The sequence below is a fragment of the Vidua chalybeata genome, chromosome Z (genome assembly GCF_026979565.1).
Source record: "Vidua chalybeata isolate OUT-0048 chromosome Z, bVidCha1 merged haplotype, whole genome shotgun sequence".
Lineage (NCBI taxonomy): Eukaryota > Metazoa > Chordata > Aves > Passeriformes > Viduidae > Vidua > Vidua chalybeata.
In genome coordinates, this window is record NC_071570.1 from 27898152 (window position 1) to 27915763 (window position 17612).

Genomic DNA, 17612 nt, shown 5'->3' on the forward strand with positions numbered 1-17612 from the left:
GCTTTAAATCATACCAGTTTGTCCCTCTGCAGTCTGAGAATAGCCAGAAGACCTCTACACTAGTGTACCTGAAAGACCAAGAGTCTCATCCTTTGTCTGATGAAACATATTTGATCCATGTTAAATTTTCTTAAGCCTGGACATGTAGGGAGAGATATATATTGCTGCATTTTCACTGTTTTTTCTTTTACACATTTCTTTTACACAGACAAAAATGGCCTGCTGATTACATTCTTCTCCAAAATTTTTGTTTAATAGAATAACATAGTCACAGAAGAGTGGGGGTTGGAAGGGACTTCTGGAGATCATCTAGGCCAACCCCCCTGCCAAGGCAGGGTCACCTACAGCAGGTGTGAAGCAACACATCCAGGTGAGTTTCTAATGTTTCCACAGTGGGAGACTCCACCAGCACCCTGAATACTTAACAGAAAGATACTGTATTTTCTCCACCAATGTATTCTTTGCTTGCTTGGCCATTTCTGGATGGGATATAATCAAATCCTTTTCACACCATTTCACAGGTGCTTTGATCTGATGCCTACATTTACAGTAATAAGAAAGAGTGCTGCAATCCAAGATGTACAGAATATGTCACCCTTAACCTTAAGAACAGAGATAGTACGTCTTTGGAATGCTGAGCCATAGTTCCCTCCTTTTTTCTAAACAGCTAGGACTTTCAGATGTAACCTCCATTCTCCTGCATACATGAGGTTAATGTCCAGAGAATGTCTGGACTGCCAGAGGCCCTTCTCAAATACTTCAGCCTCCAAGGACAGTATGATAGTCAATACAGTAAATTTAGAAAAAGGTTGTGACTCATTCTGGCTTTCCTGGCAAATTCCAATGAAGATTTTTTATTTCCTCGGTGCTTCTTCTGATTTGGAGCAGGACAACAATATCACCAATGGGCTGTATTTGGTCCAGCTGAGGTGAAGTTAATTTTCCTTACAGCAGCCCTCACAGTGCTGTGCTTTGCACCGGTAGCTACAGAGTTGTTGATAACACCCCAGTGCTTGGCTGCTGCTGTACAGCACTGGCATAGCACCAGCGCCGTGTTCCCAATGTTCTGCCCCCCACCCCATCAGTAGGCTGGGGGTGAACAAGATCTTGGAAGGGAACACAAATAGGCCAGCTGACCCCATCAGACCAAAGGGGTATTTAATATCATATGGATATAAAATATCATAAAACATAAAAAATGCAAAAGCTAGCAAAAGGAGGAAGAAGGAGGAGACATTTGTTATTTATGTTTGCCTTACAGAGCAATGGCTACTTGTGCTGAAGTCCTGCTTCCCAGGAAGTGGCCTGACATCACTTGCTGATGTGACATAGTGAATAAAATCTTGGTCTTTTTCTTTGGCTTGTGTGCATGCAACCTTTTGCTTTTGCTTAAGTAAATTGCTCTCAACCCACAAATTGTCTTCTCTCTTATTCTCTGTCTCCTGTCCAGCTGAGGAGGGGAAGTGATAAAGTAGTTGGTGGCTACCTGGCATCCAGCCAAGGTCAAGCCACCACAGTTCTTTTTGGCTTCCAATATGAGGCAAGACAATGTCAGTTTTATGTCATGCATGCTATCATTATAGTGGTTGTTATGTAGCAAGCCCCCCTGCAGAACACTAAGTTTGTGAGCTGCTTATCTCTTTATTTTGCGAAGTTTAGGAACATGTTTACACAAACAATGACTTTGCCCTTACAGTGATGGCTTCACCATGTTGGGGGAGCTATCTTGGGGGATTATGAGGGAATATATCTCCCTTTCTCTGACCATGATTGATGTGGATGGTTTTATTATGCAAAATAATAGGCCCCTGCAGTCTTTGTTCATCCCTACAGTGAGCTGTTTAATACTAATAATTAATACTCCTAGCATATTATGGGATTTGTGTAATCTGGTGGTGTCCTGATGTAAGGGAAAACAGAAGATACAGCAGTTAAATGAGCTGAAGTGCTGCTTCCCAGGAAATGCCCAGACATCAGTTGTTGCTGGTAAGTAGAGAATAAAATCTGTCTTTTTCCTTAGCTTGCATGCTAAATAAACTATTGCTTCAGTAAACTACCTTATTTAAACCTATTAGTTGTTTTCCATCTTACTTTTTCTCCTTTTTTCAGGGGAGAGAAAAATAAAGAGGCATCCAGCAAAGGTCAAGCCACCATATGGGCCAATGCACATTGTCCACCAATCTTATTTTTGGTGCAAATATTTTCAGTTTGTTTTAGTAAGAAGTATTTTTGTTCATTTGTACATAAGGATAAATGGGATATCCCAAAGGGCATCAGGAAAGAGCTTCCCTTGGGCTCAGAATCACAGGGGATTCATCATTCCTTCAAGACAAGCTTGTGAGAATTGTCTGTCCAACCTCACTGAAACCTACGTGTTTTGCAATAAAATTGGCAACCTGGGAAAGCACTGCAGACACTGAAAACTCCCAAGGTGTGAGCACAAAAGGCCAGGTCTCAGTGCAGTTTCCGGCAGTTATAAAGTACGCACCTGCCTCAAGACAGTTATTTCGGAACACGCCCTTGTCGCCAGGACTCGTCACAGAAGCTGCACTCTTTTGCAGGGAGTGCACTCTTTTTGCACAGGAGCGCAAACGTGTGTTGCACGGCGTGCCGCTAGGCGCTCCCGACAACTAATCTTTTAGCATTTTGCTTCAATCGCCGGTCAGAAATAACACACACAACATCCACTAAACCATTCCCGCGCCGCGCCGCCTCCCTCCCACGGCCCCCGCCGCACCGCCCCCTAGCGGCTCCTCAGCACAGCGCAGCGCGAGGGCGCCCGACCGGCCGCGTTGGGGTTCCGAGGGAAGGGGCGGGGCGTCTCCCTGCCACGCCCACCGAGGGAGAGCGAGCGTGGCGGCCCCGCGGCGCGCCCGGGGCGCGAGGCTCCGCCCGCCTCCCTCCGCCAATGGGGGAAGGCGCCGCGGGGGGCGGGGCTGCCGCAGGCCGCGCGGGGGGCGGGGCCGGCGCGGAGTTGCCGCAGCGCCGCCGCTTGTAAACAGATCCCGCCCCACGTGACGCGCGTGCGGGGCTTGCGCGGGGGTGCCGCGCATTGTCCGCGTTGGTGAGCGGCAGGACCCGCGCGAGGAGCGGGAGGAGGCGATTCCCGTCCGCCCTTCCTCCCTCGTCGCTCCGGTGGGGAAGCAGCGCACCCTCCCCCTTGTGCCCCAGCCGCTAAGATGGCTGGTGGTGGGCGGTAAGGCGGTGCGGGGCTGCGGAGCAGCTGACGGGACGGGAGCGCGGAGGGCGGGCGGCGTGTGCCCGTGTGCGGAGTCGCGCAGCGCCATGTCCGCCTTCGCCCTGGAGGAGACGCTGGAGGCCGACTGGGTGGCCGTCAGGCCGCACGCCTTTCAGGAGCGGGAGAAGCACAAGTTCGCCTTCATCGTGGCCTGGAACGAGATCGAGGGCAAGTTCGCCATCACCTGCCACAACCGCACGGCGCAGCGCCAGCGCAGCGGCTCCCGTGAGCTGCGCCGCGGCGGCCCCGAGGCCGGAGCCGTCCCCAAGGCTGGCGGCCCCGCGGTGCGCAGGGACCCGGGGCCGTCCCGGGGTTGCGCCCATCCCCGGGCCGAGGCGCTGCCCAAGAGCCCGCTGCGCCCCAAGGGCAGCCCGGCCCGGAGGCCGCAGCGCGGGCCGGAGGGGGCAGGTGCTGCCGAGGAGATCGAAGTGCTGGAGCTGGGGAAGGAGGACGTGGCCGCCGGGCTGTCGCTGCCGCCCTCGCCGCCGCGGGCGAGCGAGTTGAGCGCTCCCGACGCGGAGCCGGCGGGGGAGGAGTGCAGCTGGGCCGGCCTCTTCTCCTTCCAAGATTTGCGGGCCGTGCACCAGCAGCTGTGCTCGGTGAACTCGGAGCTGGAGCCCTACCTGCCTGCCTTCCCCGAGGAGCCCTCGGGCATGTGGACGGTGCTCTTCGGAGCACCAGAACTATCCGAGCAGGAGATGGACGCTCTCTGCTACAACCTGCAAGTTTACTTGGTTCACAGCTTGGATACCTGTGGCTGGAAGATCCTTTCGCAGGTGCTCTTCACCGAGACCGACGACCCCGAAGAGTATTACGAGAGTCTGAGTGAGCTGCGACAGAAGGGGTACGAGGAGGTGCTCCAGAGGGCCCGCAGGCGCATTCAGGAGGTGAGATTATTGCGTGGTCCAGATGCCCCCACTTTAGTGTCGCATTTAGTTTAATCTGTGCCATCATTTTTAGTCGTTCTTAGTTCTTGCTGTCCTGTTCCTTGGTGCGAAAAATGGGGCTTAACCTTTCCAAGGTCCCTAGGGCCAGGATTTAAGGAGGTGCAGATTTCCATACTCATCGGAGTGTGGCTCAGTACTTTTTTCTGTGCAGTCAAATGTGGATGTTTATGAATAAATATCCAATGGATTTGGCAAGGTCTTGCTCCCATATTTTTGTTCTTGCGTTGCCTTGCACCAGGATGTGTTGGGGTCTGAATTTTTTTCTTTTAAATGAGAGCAGCAACATGTGTTGTTAATTTTGATAGTACAGTTTAGGCATTTGAGACCAAAAAATTCCAAGTTCATACAGGCTCTGGGTGCTGAATCTGGTATTTATATAGCGAGATTATGTTTTCCCGTGGAGTTGGAGTAAGTACAACTTTTGTTCAGCTGAGAAGTTCCTAGAGTTGGAACTTAAAGAAAAAAGCAGGCTGTCTGTTCCTAGTGGATATTTGCTGTGTTGCTGTTGATATTGTCTGTCAAGACTTGGATGTTTCAGGACACTTAGTGTCTTTCTTACACCCTATACTGTTCTAGACAGAGTAGTTGAGGATGCCCATCTAGCTGACTTCTAGCATCAGTGTATGAGATTTTTTTTACACTTTCTCGTAAAGTGTAAAAATGGACTGAGTTGTGTGAGAACCCAGATTTTACAGGTATAAAATGAGAATTTTACATCCGTTTTTGTGCTTCAGTGGCCTTGGTCTAGAATGTACCCGGATCTATCAAGGTGTGACTATAAGTATGAGTCTTACTTACTTACACTGTGCTGTATTTTTACAAACTTCATCTTAATTCTGTTGTGGATATAGGTCAAGTTTGGCCGCTTCAGCTACCCACGTATATCCTGCCAATATTCTTTTACAAAATGTGTGGTGGTGATTGTTTTTTCCTTGATGGAGTGTGAGCATATCTTCTTGCTCTCCGATGGCATAGTTTTAATGGCATAAAATTTAGATGGCATAAAATTCATGCCAAGCTTTTCCTTTGTGACTGGAGTTACAGAGTATGAGAAAATTGTAGTATTCTTGATGTAATCATGGTAAGAACATCCAAGTATAGCATTGCCAGGTAGTTTATTTCCATTCTGTTGACTATGAAAACATATTGTCTTTCATTGTTTTTTTTTGACTGCATGAATGCTTGGGAGTGTATGCTTAAATTAGATTTAGACTTTAATTCAGCAGTTTTTACAAGGAGCTGTGCAGGATAAGAGAAGTTTGTGTTAAACACTTGGAATTTAGGAGCGGGATACCTAACTCGAAGGATGTGGTGTTTTTGAGGAAATACTAGTTAAGAATTACTGAGCAAGAACTATTTGTTTCTTGGAGAATCTCAATTTCTATTTTGCCAGTACGACTGCGAAAAATAAATTGGTTCTCTAAGCTACATCATTTTATTCCGTGTTAATGTTCTGAACTTGGTGCAGACAAAATGGCAGAGCCTGTATATGTATTTGACTACTGTACAACCTTCCTTTCCCATGATAACCAGTCTGGTAGTGTACGTAAAGTCAATACAGCTGTACTTATGTCAGTTGTGTAAGTCGATCCTTCTTTAATTAAGGGTAGTTCATGTTTAAGAAAAGAAACCAATGGAATGACCTGCTCTTTCCCTCTTGGCTCTCAGGTTTCTCTTTTCCTTACCTGTTAGGGGTTTACTTGGTCTTTAGGAAATGTCTTTCTTTAAGCAAATACTGATGCCCTTTGTCATTACAATTCTAAGCAAATGAAGCAGTGGATGATGGGCACTGCTTGGTATTTCTGAAGTAAAGGCTTTTGTACTTTAAAGAAAACATGAATGCATGTTTTATCTCACAATTTACTTTTCCATCTGTGCTGGAATTCTGTCAGCTGATAGCAGGAATGTTGGAGCCAAGGAATTTTAAACAATTTTGTCTCTTACAAGAATTTTTTGGGAAAAGAGGAAGTGATTGAGAAGCACTGGTAACCAGAATGGTATCTAGGACGGAATGTGAAGGGTCTTCATTAATGTAAAATTGTGCAATTCCCAAAATCTTGACTTAGCATATTAAAATGTGCCTCTGTAATTTATAGTTATTTAATATATGTCTTATATTTCCTAGGACAAATTCCTCTGTGCCGTTAGACTATTACTTGAGAAATGCTTGCAGGTTCTCTTGATTTGTATTTTTAAGTAAGCAACCAAACCTCATGTTCATTGTTTTAGCATCCCCTGCTTGGACAGTCATTGCTTTCCATAAATTACATGCAAGCCAGTTTATTTTCACAGCAGTTTGTAATCGTTGCTTTTTGTAATAGTAACTTTTATCTCAGTCCGAATTTAAGGTCTTTAATAAACCATAAGAATGCTGCAAGTAGAAACAGATCCAAGATGAGTAAGTAAAATAGTTGTAGAGGAACTGTGTGACCTGGGTTTCATTTCTTATACCTGATTTGCTGTTTTGAAATAACACTTCTTTTATTTTTTTTTCAAATAAAACTATTAATTTTGAAATAGTTGAGGAATTTATTTAAAGTAAAAACTTGTCCATTAAGTTTATACCTGGTGAAAAAAAACTTAAAGTACTCAGTTAAAAGATAAAAAGATGTTATTTCAACAGAGAGTATACTATTGAATCCGTTTTTGGGATTCCAGCTTCCTGGGCAGTATTTCCAAAATACTATACTTTGTGTCAGGAGGGCAGAAAATATTTGTGTCTGTACTCTTGGTCCTGCCAGTTGCCTGTTTATGTTCTTCCTACATAGAGGAGAGTTTTTCTAGGCTAAGTGTAGATTTTTGTAACTTTCTGTGGGTTCACGTATCTGTGCTGTATCTCTTTGTCTGTTCTGTAATTTCAAAAGGCTGAAGGTAGTCATGTTTTCCTGAATAAAAAAGTTGTTAGTGTCAACTGTGATCAGGAGGGATGGGTGGCTTAGTTATGCCCCAAACACATTTCATTGTATGCTCTTGCATAGCAAGTTGACAGTTTGGGAAGTCTGTCTATATGTTACATGTCTACTTCAGCATCTTTGAAATACCAGCTTCTGGGAATGTTCCTGTTCCATACAGCTCTTAGTAGACTGAAATTTGGTCTACAGCCCTGGTTGGGTGAAATTTGGTGGATGATAGTCTATAGGGTCTTGAGTGCCAGGTATAAAACTAGTCTGAAGCTTGCTTTGGTTTTCTTTTTGCTTTATAAAATCTATGAATTCCAGTGTTTGCAGGTAGACAAAGACTGTTTTGTATCCCTGCTCTGTGTGTCTTCTTGTATTTTTTTTTTTTAATGTGAAAGTTCAAACACTTGTAAGTGCCTGATTAAATTCTGAAGTAATTCTGAAAGCATCTTCTCTTCAGTGGCTGACTTTAGACTGCTGTGAAAGTGAGGACCTACTGCTATTTATAATCTCCATCTTCTGTATAGTGATGTATTTGCTAAGCATGAGAATAATCCGGCTTGGTTTAATTTTCTTTTGATTCAAAGGACTAGAAAGGCTAAGGAAAAACAAATCTATTTTGTTACAGTAACAACTTGTATGAGAAGAAAATGTAGCATTTTTTTAATGGGAAGGTGTATGGTCACTTTATTTCCTTTATAATCAGATTTTTTTTTTCTAAATTACTTTTGCATATTTAGTAGGCAAGTTTGTTTTGAATGAATGAAATATGCTTGTCAAAATAGAGGAAGTGGCAAGGAATTGGTTTGGTTATATATATCATGGAATTTCACATTTGTTACTTTCCAACATGTATTTCTTCCATATTGTCACTCATTTTTATTTATATTAAAAAAGGTATATAATATCCAATAATATTTTGTTTTGTTGAAGCTGTTCTAATATTTTAGTAATCAATAATATTCAGGGTTGTGTCAGTAACTAGAAGAATTTTATTTAATTGGTTTTGGCTGTATGCATTCAGTTCGAAAGTAAATGTTTACATGGTAGGTAGTGAGACACTATAACAAAAGTGGAAGTTTTCCAAAAGTGTGGTGACTGATTGCTGTTCAATGATCTGCATCTAGGCACAGTAAGATTTAAAGAGAGTTTCAACATCAGAATCAAAAATAATGCAAAAGTAAGTATAAAACATTACCAAAAAGTATTCAGTGTTCCAGTAACATGGAAAAAAATATTAGCAACAGTAGTGTTTCCATCAAAACCAATGTAACATCTTTCTATGCAAGAAGAAAGGCTAACTGAATATTGTATATGAACTGCAATAGTTAGGTTTAGAAGATACATAAGGTATTTCAGAGGGAACAGAACACTGGTTTGGATTTTACATTGGGAGCACAGAGGATTAAAATAAGATACTGTGGATTTTTTTTCCTCTTGACATGAGGAAAGCAGAGTTAAGACTAATGCTGAGCATGTGGGAAGTCCAGGCTAGTTTTGGTGGAATGCTTTTTTTCGTATTTATTATTTGTAGAGTTAACGCTTGTTTCCAGTAACACTGTTTGGATTATAAATCCATTGTAAATAAGCTGTTTAAGTGCTGAACTAGTACTGGAAGTTAGTACTAACCAAAATATGTTAGCAGCTGTAAGCTATGCTCTGTAGAACTGGCAGGTAGCCTCCAAGCTCTTTGAAGACACCTACATCATATTAATACTCTGGCTGGTATTGGGCGAATGCTAGAGCAAGTTGGCAATGAGTACTGCAGCTGTACCCAAAACTCAGAGTGCTTAAAACAATGTGCTCAAAACATGGGAAATTTATATGTACACAAAGAAAAGGGCATTGACTTCGAAAATTAGATCTTTCTTGACAGAATTTAAATCTTAGGTGAAAAGTAGAGGTGCATTCTGTACAATATAGCAGTATTAGTAAGCCTGGATGTAATTTTTAGAAACTGGAGACAGCAGCTTGCAAGCCTCACAATTAATTTCCTTATCCAAATAACTGGAAGATGAAAAATAAAAAAAGAAATGCAGTATATGGTCTTTTTAATTGCCTAAAGTGGGATTGGGGAACCATTTATGTCTATTACTTGGGAGAGTACTCTGATGCTGAGATAATTTCATTTGATACTCCCCTTGTTTCCATAGATGTAAATTTTCCTCTTTTTTGTTTAAAATTGTAGGTACTTATTTGCAGCATTTTCATATGACAGAATATTTTGAAAAGGTGTGAACAACCTATGTAACATATGTTCTATATCCATTGTGCTACTCAGGTTTCACAGCTTCCTTGATTTCTTAGCTTTTAGAGATGATACTGGGTTGTACTTTCTTCGTGCTTACCTTTGTCTTGTGTACTTGTTCTCTTTTTTTTTCTACCATTGTTTTCTTTCTCTTCAATTGACTGTCCTCCCTTCAAGTAAATGCTGTTTAAAACTGCTTTCTTAAGCCAGTAAATTTTTTTTTCTCTCCTTTTCTGGCTGACATAATATTATTACCCAGGCAGGTGTTGAATTTGAAAGTAGATTAACTGTCATATGTTAATCTTTTTATGTTTCTGTAACATGAAGACACTGTTTACAAATAGTCAGGGAGGATTGTGTGCTTTACATATGTAAATATTGCTATCACAAACCTAAAGAAGGCATTGAGAAGCAGAGATGTTTGGAAATTGCTACATTTTTTGTTTTTGAGGGTGTGCTTTTAACATTTATTTTTTTAATATTAGCAACATAGCATTGCAATGCATCAGGATATTGCTGTTACTGGAGAGAACTTCAATGGAAGTTAGGACTCAGTCCAGCTAAAGATATATCTTCCAAAGAGATGAAAACCCAGTTATTAGAAATATGGTAGAGAGAGAAGGGAGACTGGACAGCAGGAGAGGGATATTCTAAGGATACAGAGGATCAGTGAATTAGTCAATACGTGTATGTATATGCTTTGATGAGAAGACGGCTTCCCTGGCAAGCCAGGCTTTGGACATGAATGTCTGCAGCCATTCACTGTAGATGTGAATAGAACATGGGTGATACATCGGCATGACTCCACTCACCACTTACAAAACCTTTGGCAGATACTGCTTTCAATTCAAAACCTTTCAGTGGTAAGATCCTATCTCTGGGTTTCTTTTCTGTCTATTCTTTTCTGGGTGTGGTGTTTTTGTAGGAGTATCAAATGTATGTCTGTGAGTTTTTTTGATTACTAATGACAAACATTACCCATTCTGACAAATTTGAACACATGGTGCACTTTTTTTGTTAAGGATTTGCTTCTGGAAAGGTCTTCCAGAAACACTTCCAGTCATTCAGCAAGCATTTAATTTTTTTTAAAGGACCTTGAGTACTTCTGATTTCCTAAATACATAAAACAACCCAAATTTTTAATTATCTACTGTTAGAATACTTTCCAAAATGTATTTATGGCAAGCGGTTCTGACCTTCTTTTGGAAAAATGCTGTGATACTAGTGTGAGGGAGCTGCATGGGTTTAATTTTTTTTTCTCTGAAAAATGTTATTTAAATAATCAATTAGCATTTGTTTGTGGTGAATTGCAGACAATTTATGTCTGCAAGTTAATAAAATTAATAGTAGTGCAACTTTCCACATAACAGTATTGCATCATGACTTATTTGAGCTACTTTAGGGAAAGGGTGTTCTAAAAGATTTTCAATAGCTTAGAATCATAGATTATTGTGTTAGAAGGAACCTTACTGTGTTTCCTAGTTGGACCTTATGCTTAAAATAGAACTAGTTTTGATTAGAGCTTTCTTTTTTTTTCTTAAAGGAAACTTGAACTTTAAAAAAAGCTGTGTTTTATATGTGTTGAAAGGAAATTTTAAAAAATGAAGAAGAAAAAGAAGAAATGAAAAATATATGAATGTATTAATTAAGTTGTGAAGCTTTTGAGGGGGAAAATGTGTAGATTAGTTCTAGAAGTTTCTAAGTTTGTAATTTTTCTACGGTATAAATAACCCTGTGGCTTCAGATCCCAGATTCTTTAGCCTTCAATAATGTGTTACTTGTTCATGATCATCAGATGTCCAAATTTTAAATTGTATAATTTTGTCACTTCGGAGTAGTATAATTCAGAAAAAAATTCATATACGTGAGGAGGTTAAAAAATCCCAAACTACTTGCAATATTGGAGGTCTTCTGGAGGAATTGAATGAGTAGGTAAATGGTATGTATAATTTCAAATGTGTTTTATCATGCTGCTTTATCACACATGGATTTTATTTCCCTTTAACATTTAAACTGAGTATCTTTTCCCATTCATTTCTCCCTAAGAACAGGAAGAAAACCAACTCAAACAATTAGTACCACAGAATACTAGTCTGTGTTCCCCTGGTGCTAACAGAAATTGCTTTTGCCTGAAATACCGTTCTATTATGAAAGTGATTTAGTAGCTTGTAATTACTGTATTTACTGTTAAGATAGGAGGAAAAATGTGCATGATGTGGGATCTAAGGATTTTCTTGGTATCTTATTTAGCGTTTTATTCTTAATAGTGAACTGTAAATATGTTCTTTCTACTGGGCTTTTTTTTTTTTTTGGACTTATTCAACTTCTAAATAAAATCCCTATTATTTGAGCTTTAAAAAATGCATTTGGGGATGCAAAATGCTGTTTCCTTAGGCCTGCCTTTCCATGATTGCATCATTGTATAAGGTGCCATAGAGGCTAAACTGTACCAGCACTGAAAGAATTCACAGAGGGCTATTTGAGTTACCTCTCATCTGTCACCCAGGCTTAAAGGTGGTTCATCAGCTGTGTTGTTGGAGGGAGCTGAAGAACTGGATCATCAGCTTGCTAGTGTTGACAGCGGGGGATGCTATCCCTTTCTGTCCTCCCCCACATCAGCTTTGTGTTCCTTCCTGTTCTTATTCTCTGTCCTTTCAGTATGCTGATTCAACTCAATAAACCTCAGTAAATTATCCAAGAGAGACCACAAAGTAGTTTTTTGCCAGACGCTGTGTTAGTTTATTGAAGGATCTGAGAAATACTAAAGCCAGTGAAGTGGAGAAGAGGGCACCTGAGAGCAGAAGCAACATGGAACTGGAGTAGTCTGGGAAGAAGAGAGGCAAGAGGGGAGATGGGAAGTGGAATCTTCTCTCGACAGGAGCAAGCTGTTGGGTCAGCTTTAAAAAGTAAATTCATCCTCACAAGTACTTAGAATCTTCTATTGTTGTAATGCTTTTCCTGCTTTGAATTAGATTTTTAAAAGTCTAACAGTAACTTATCAGACATTTGAGAATTATTCTCTACCATGCCAAATGCACTGTAAAATTGCTAAAAGTACTAATTCAGTGCTACTAATCTAATTCCCATGAGCTGACTTCACAGTGAAATTGATTGTACCTCTTTAATTTTTTTTCTTCCCATCGAATGTTCTTCTTTGCTTTCGTAAAATAACATTTGCTGCAGTAGAGTATTTGGTGTGTGCAGTAGAGTATTTGGTGTGTGCAGTAGAGTATTTGGCTAGGCCTGTGTCCTGACATGGCAAATCTTATGTGAAAGGTTTTAAGACTAGCACTATAATACCCCCTAACTAAATGTATTTGTTCTATGCAAATATTAGTTTGTTTAGATAGTTGTCAGTTTTGATGCTCTTGAGTATATTCTCCTTACTAACAGCATAGTTCAGAAGGATAGAAGAAGACAATTTGTGGACCAAATGTTGAAGTGTTTTTACGGCACAGCCTGAACACTTATGTAATATATGTTCTCAGTCTTCTGACCTGCAGAAAAAAAAAATTACTTAGAACTCATTAGGATATGTGTAAAGTAATTCTTTGCCAAGCCTTCAGGGTGAGGTGTTGCCTAGAAGTCTTCTTGTTCAGAGTTACCACGTTCCAACCAAACGGTGATTCATTAGTGACTTTATCTTTTAATTATTTTGCCCTTTTTCAAAGGAAAGGAGTCGCAAAGTACAATAATAACTCTGAAATACAGATCTAAACAGATCTGTTTCATTCATGAAATTTTGTTACATTGTAAATACCTATTTTTGTGTTACTATCAGGAAAAGGAAAACCTAGCACTCCCGTATGATGAGTGGTCCCATGCAGTTAGCCCTTGTTTGCTATGATTTCTGTAGCTCATCTGTGGCTATCCAAGTAATATACTAAATTCAAACTTATACCTGGTATTTATAGACACTCATTTGACATGGCAGTCTGACTAAGGAGTCGTACAGCCACATCACACAGTAAGGTAAGGTGACCAGACTAGTACCACCTTAAAAAAGCACCCCACATAGTGTTTGTTACATGTTTATCTTGTTTACAGAGAAGGAGATGCATGGTTTCTAGTTTTTGACATTTCCCTCTTGAGCTTTCAGAAGAGATCCAGTGTGCCATATATTGTTGTCAAAGCTGACAGCTTTATGCCTGAGCCTTGTAATTTTCCAACAAGTTATATATGCATATACAGTTCTGCTGAGAGTTCTATTTAGAATTTTGTGTGGGAGGAGAGAAGTTGCATTGTTCAGTAATGATGCATACATAGAAGTAATGTTTTGGTTCACTTTGCTGCATTAAAATACTACTTCAGTTTTTCTTACTCAGTTCAGTTCTTTTGTTTATCTGTGGAGTTGTATTAGGGGTAGTATGTTGAAATGAGGTATGTTTTGGTAGGCAGTGTAAAAGAACTAGATAAAGGTAATTGTTACTGTCCAGGAGCTCTTAACCTGAGTATAAGTGAGGATCACTGATAGGACTGAAAAGTGGCTAAGCAATCTGTGCTGGTCATAAACTTCTGGGGTGTGCTCTTGCAATGGGTAGAGGTACATCAAGCGGCCACTAGAGCTGCTCTATGACTCCCCTTCTCAGCTGGGTAGGGTGAGAAAATGATGTGGCTCATGGGTTGAGATAAGGATAAGAAAAGATCACTCACCAGTTATTGTCACAGGCAAAACAGAATCAGCTTGGGGAAATTAATTTAATCTATTGCTGATAAATCAGAGTTTGATTGTGAAAAATAAAACCAAATCACAAAACATCTTCACACCACCCCTCCCATCATCTTGAGATCAACTTTCCTACTGATTTCTCTACCTCCTCTCCCTGGATAACATAGGAGGACAGGGAAGGAGGGTTGTGGTCAATTCATCATGTGTTTTCTTTACCATTCCTTCCTCTTCATTTTTTTCCCCTGCTTTAACATGGGGACCTATCCACAGGAGACAGATCTCCATGGACTTCTGGCAGTTTAAGTCCATCGCATTGGGTGCAGTCCTTGGGGAACCAAGTTCTCCAGTGTCTGTCATCCATGAGATCATAGGGGTCCTGTCAGAAAACTTCTCCAGCATAGGCTCCCTTGTCCATGGGGCCACTGGTTGCCAGGAGCCTGCTCCAGCATGGGCTCTCTATGAAATGGCGTTTTACTTCAGGGCCCATCCATCTGCTCCAATGTGGGGTCTTCCACAGGCTGCAAGAATATCTCTACACAAGTGCTTGGAGAACCTTCCACAGATTCTTCTTCACTGACCTTGGTGTGTGCAAAGTTGTTCCTCTCACCTGTTCCTGCTCTTCTCTTGGGCTGCAATTGTTGGACCAGCACTCTTTCCCCATCTTAAATGTGTTATTCCAGAGGTGCTGTTGTGGTTGCTAATGGATTTGGCCTTGGCCAGTGGTGGGTCCATCTTGGAGCTCACTGGCTTTAGCTCTGTTGGACATGGGGGACGCCTCTGGCATCTTCTCACAGATACCACTTCTGTAGTCCTCCAGTACAAAACCCTTTCCACCCACCCGGGACATCTCTGCACACATGTACTGAGGTCCTAGGCTCACTGTGTACAGGTAAAGGACTGTTTAAAGTAGTGTTTAAAGGGAAATGATACGGTTCATTTTGTATTAGCAGCTCTTCAGACACCTAGATGACACATCTTATGCAAGTATTCTTAAATTTTTGTGTTTTGAACATCCCATGTTTGGCTTTCTAATATCTTTGTTGGGTTTTCTTGTTTGCTGTTCCATTTTGTGAACTTTGAACTTGCTTGCTGTGTATGCTTTATCTGTGCTTTTAGTTTAATTAGTTGAATTAACTCAGCTCTTCTTTAAATAGCCATTTTAAAAACTACCAAATCCAGACAAAAACCTTGGCAGTGCATCAGCATACATTTCAATTCCCTGTCTTCAGAAGTCTCTTTGAAAAAAAATGGACGCTTTTTGTGCACTCAGTAGGTGGTCAATTGCTATGTTGTTTCCAAATAAGTTAGTATGGAATTTACTTGTTTTTCTCTTTTTTTAAATCTTAGGACAGATGTAGTGCTGGATCCAGCACTTCCCATGCTAGTCATTATTAACTAAGTTATTTATGACATACTCCCTCTCTGTCTAGGTTTTGTGTTCTCTTAGATGATTTCTGCCCTAGCAGTAAAATATACTTTAGATCTGTGTGGGAGAGTCTGGCTTTGGTCTGTTACTGCTACAGTAATGCAAATGATCTTTTTTTACCACAAAGGTAAGGGTTATTGATGGCAGTACAATCATGCGAACAGCTGGATATCCTGGCAAGTCTTAATCTCTTAACTGTGATGTGTGACATTTAAGTACAGAGCCACATGTTTGTAAGAGTGAGAAAAGCAGTTTGCCTGTAGTGAAGATATCATGTAATTGAGACTTCTGTTTGTTGTCAGGACATGTAGGAGTGTATTTGCTTTTAACAACGATTTATTTTGTTTGGTTGAAGAGAAACAGTTCTAAGCATGTTCTGGTGCAAAAAAAAAAGATGCCTTCTATGTTCAGTTGCTAAACTTTTGCATACAGATTTTACATACTCTCTAGCTTTACTTCTTTATAAGTCATTATCTGAATGTCGTTGCGGACTATTGCCAGTGCATCATCAGGAGGATTGAGTACTCTACTCTTAGGATTGCTGTTCTCTGGACAAAGGATGGAGTATCTAAAACTACTCTGTCTGCAGTACTGTACTTCTCTCTGACAATAGCTATCTGTAGTTCTCTACCTGTGAAACTGAATATGCTTCAATTTGAATCTTTAGAACTCTTCTTGGAAATGGCAGGTAATACTGTCAGGCTTCTGACAGTCTAAATTTGTAGAAAAAAAAGGGTGTTCTGTAGTTATTTCTGAAGTATGAAGGAACTTAGGAAGATACTGAAAAAATATCTTTGACTTATTTTATGTCAAAATGGTTCTGTGTCATATTGCAACGTTTTTATCAAATATGCCAAGAAAATAATAACAGGGAAAGTTTTGGGAGTATTAGCAAAGAAAATATAAGACCTGACTCTTCTATGATTAAATTAAACTTTGGATTATGCACCCAGCTGAGGTCAACCTGCACATAATTACATTATTGTAATGCTTTTAAAGCTCTTTGAACAAAATAAAAAAATAAAGAAAACAGAAGTAATCTTTGTTATATAGTTCAAATATATGTGCTGTTAAATTAAAAAAAAAAAAAAAGGTGTTCCTGTTAGTTAGAGTGTATCTGCATAATAGTTGCCTAAAATATATGGATTCATTTAGTTGTGAACAATGTAACATCTGTGAAACATGATTCTTAAAATAAATGCAGCATTCAATGGGTATAGCGCTAGTCAGGCCTGTACAGGATGTTACTCTACTGTCCTCCACCCACTTCTTTAAATAATGTAATTAAAAAATTGCGAAAGTCAAAAATTCATACTGGGACTGTTGAAGTAAATGAGCAGTAACACTGAATGTCTGTGCTGAGAACTAGTCTTCACTGGGGCATAAAATATGCCACAAAAATTGTTCATGTATTTTATGCCAACACCTTGCCTGGCTTTAATGTTCTGGGTTGGTCTAGACATTTGGCTAGGTACTCATTTAGTACTGCCTGTGTGAAAATAGGAGCATACAAAATCAAACTACCTGTGGATCTATGGAGGGCATGGTTTTCATTATGACATTAATTCTGTGCTAGTTCTAGCATCCCAGGTATCTAGTAGTCTGAATATCATCTGGATGGCAGCCAGCTAAAAATAATGCTTCAGCTAGCTTTGATCTGGAGCAGGAAAGCTCCATCAGACTGTGTTATAATGGGAGGTGCTCTATGCAGCCAGCTTGACACCATCTGTTTCCTGTGTTAGTGCCCCTTCCATACTTCTGGCAGTGAAGCACCTGGACTCTTCATTAGGGTTAAAAGCCTCCGTACAGAAGCAGAATCAAAGGTATTGGTCTTCTGTTCATACCACTCTGGATTGTTGAAGCCTTGGTGGTTGGTACGCATTCCAGTTCGAAAATGTGAGAGAAAATAGTTCTGTATTCCTTTAAACCACTTATATAGAATCAGGGAAGACCTTTGAAATCATCAGGTCCAACCATTAATGTAGCACTGTCAAGCCAACCACTAAGCCATGCCCCTAAGTGCTACATCTGCACGTTTTTTAAATATGCCCAGGGCTGATGGTTGAGTCACTTTGCTGCACAGCCTGTTTCAGTGCTTGACAGTTCTTTCTGTGAAGAAATTCTTCTACTGTCCAATCTAAACCTGGCACAATCTGAGGTTATTTCCTCTTGTCCTGTCACTTGTTG

At 40.6% G+C, this 17612-nt stretch overlaps 1 protein-coding gene across 4 annotated transcripts in view; it reads left to right on the forward strand.

Annotated features, from left to right (window-relative positions):
* The first annotated feature begins 3052 nt into the window (after positions 1-3052).
* Positions 3053-17612, forward strand: part of JMY (junction mediating and regulatory protein, p53 cofactor) — a 64597-nt gene continuing 50037 nt past the window's right edge. For all 4 annotated transcript variants that reach the window (XR_008435475.1, XR_008435476.1, XR_008435477.1 and 1 more), the window contains exon 1: positions 3053-4125. Coding sequence is in view for 1 of the 4 variants with exons in the window: in XM_053969031.1 (XP_053825006.1) it covers positions 3286-4125 (840 nt within the window). In the remaining 3 variants the exon portion in view is untranslated. The remainder of the gene's footprint in view (positions 4126-17612) is intronic.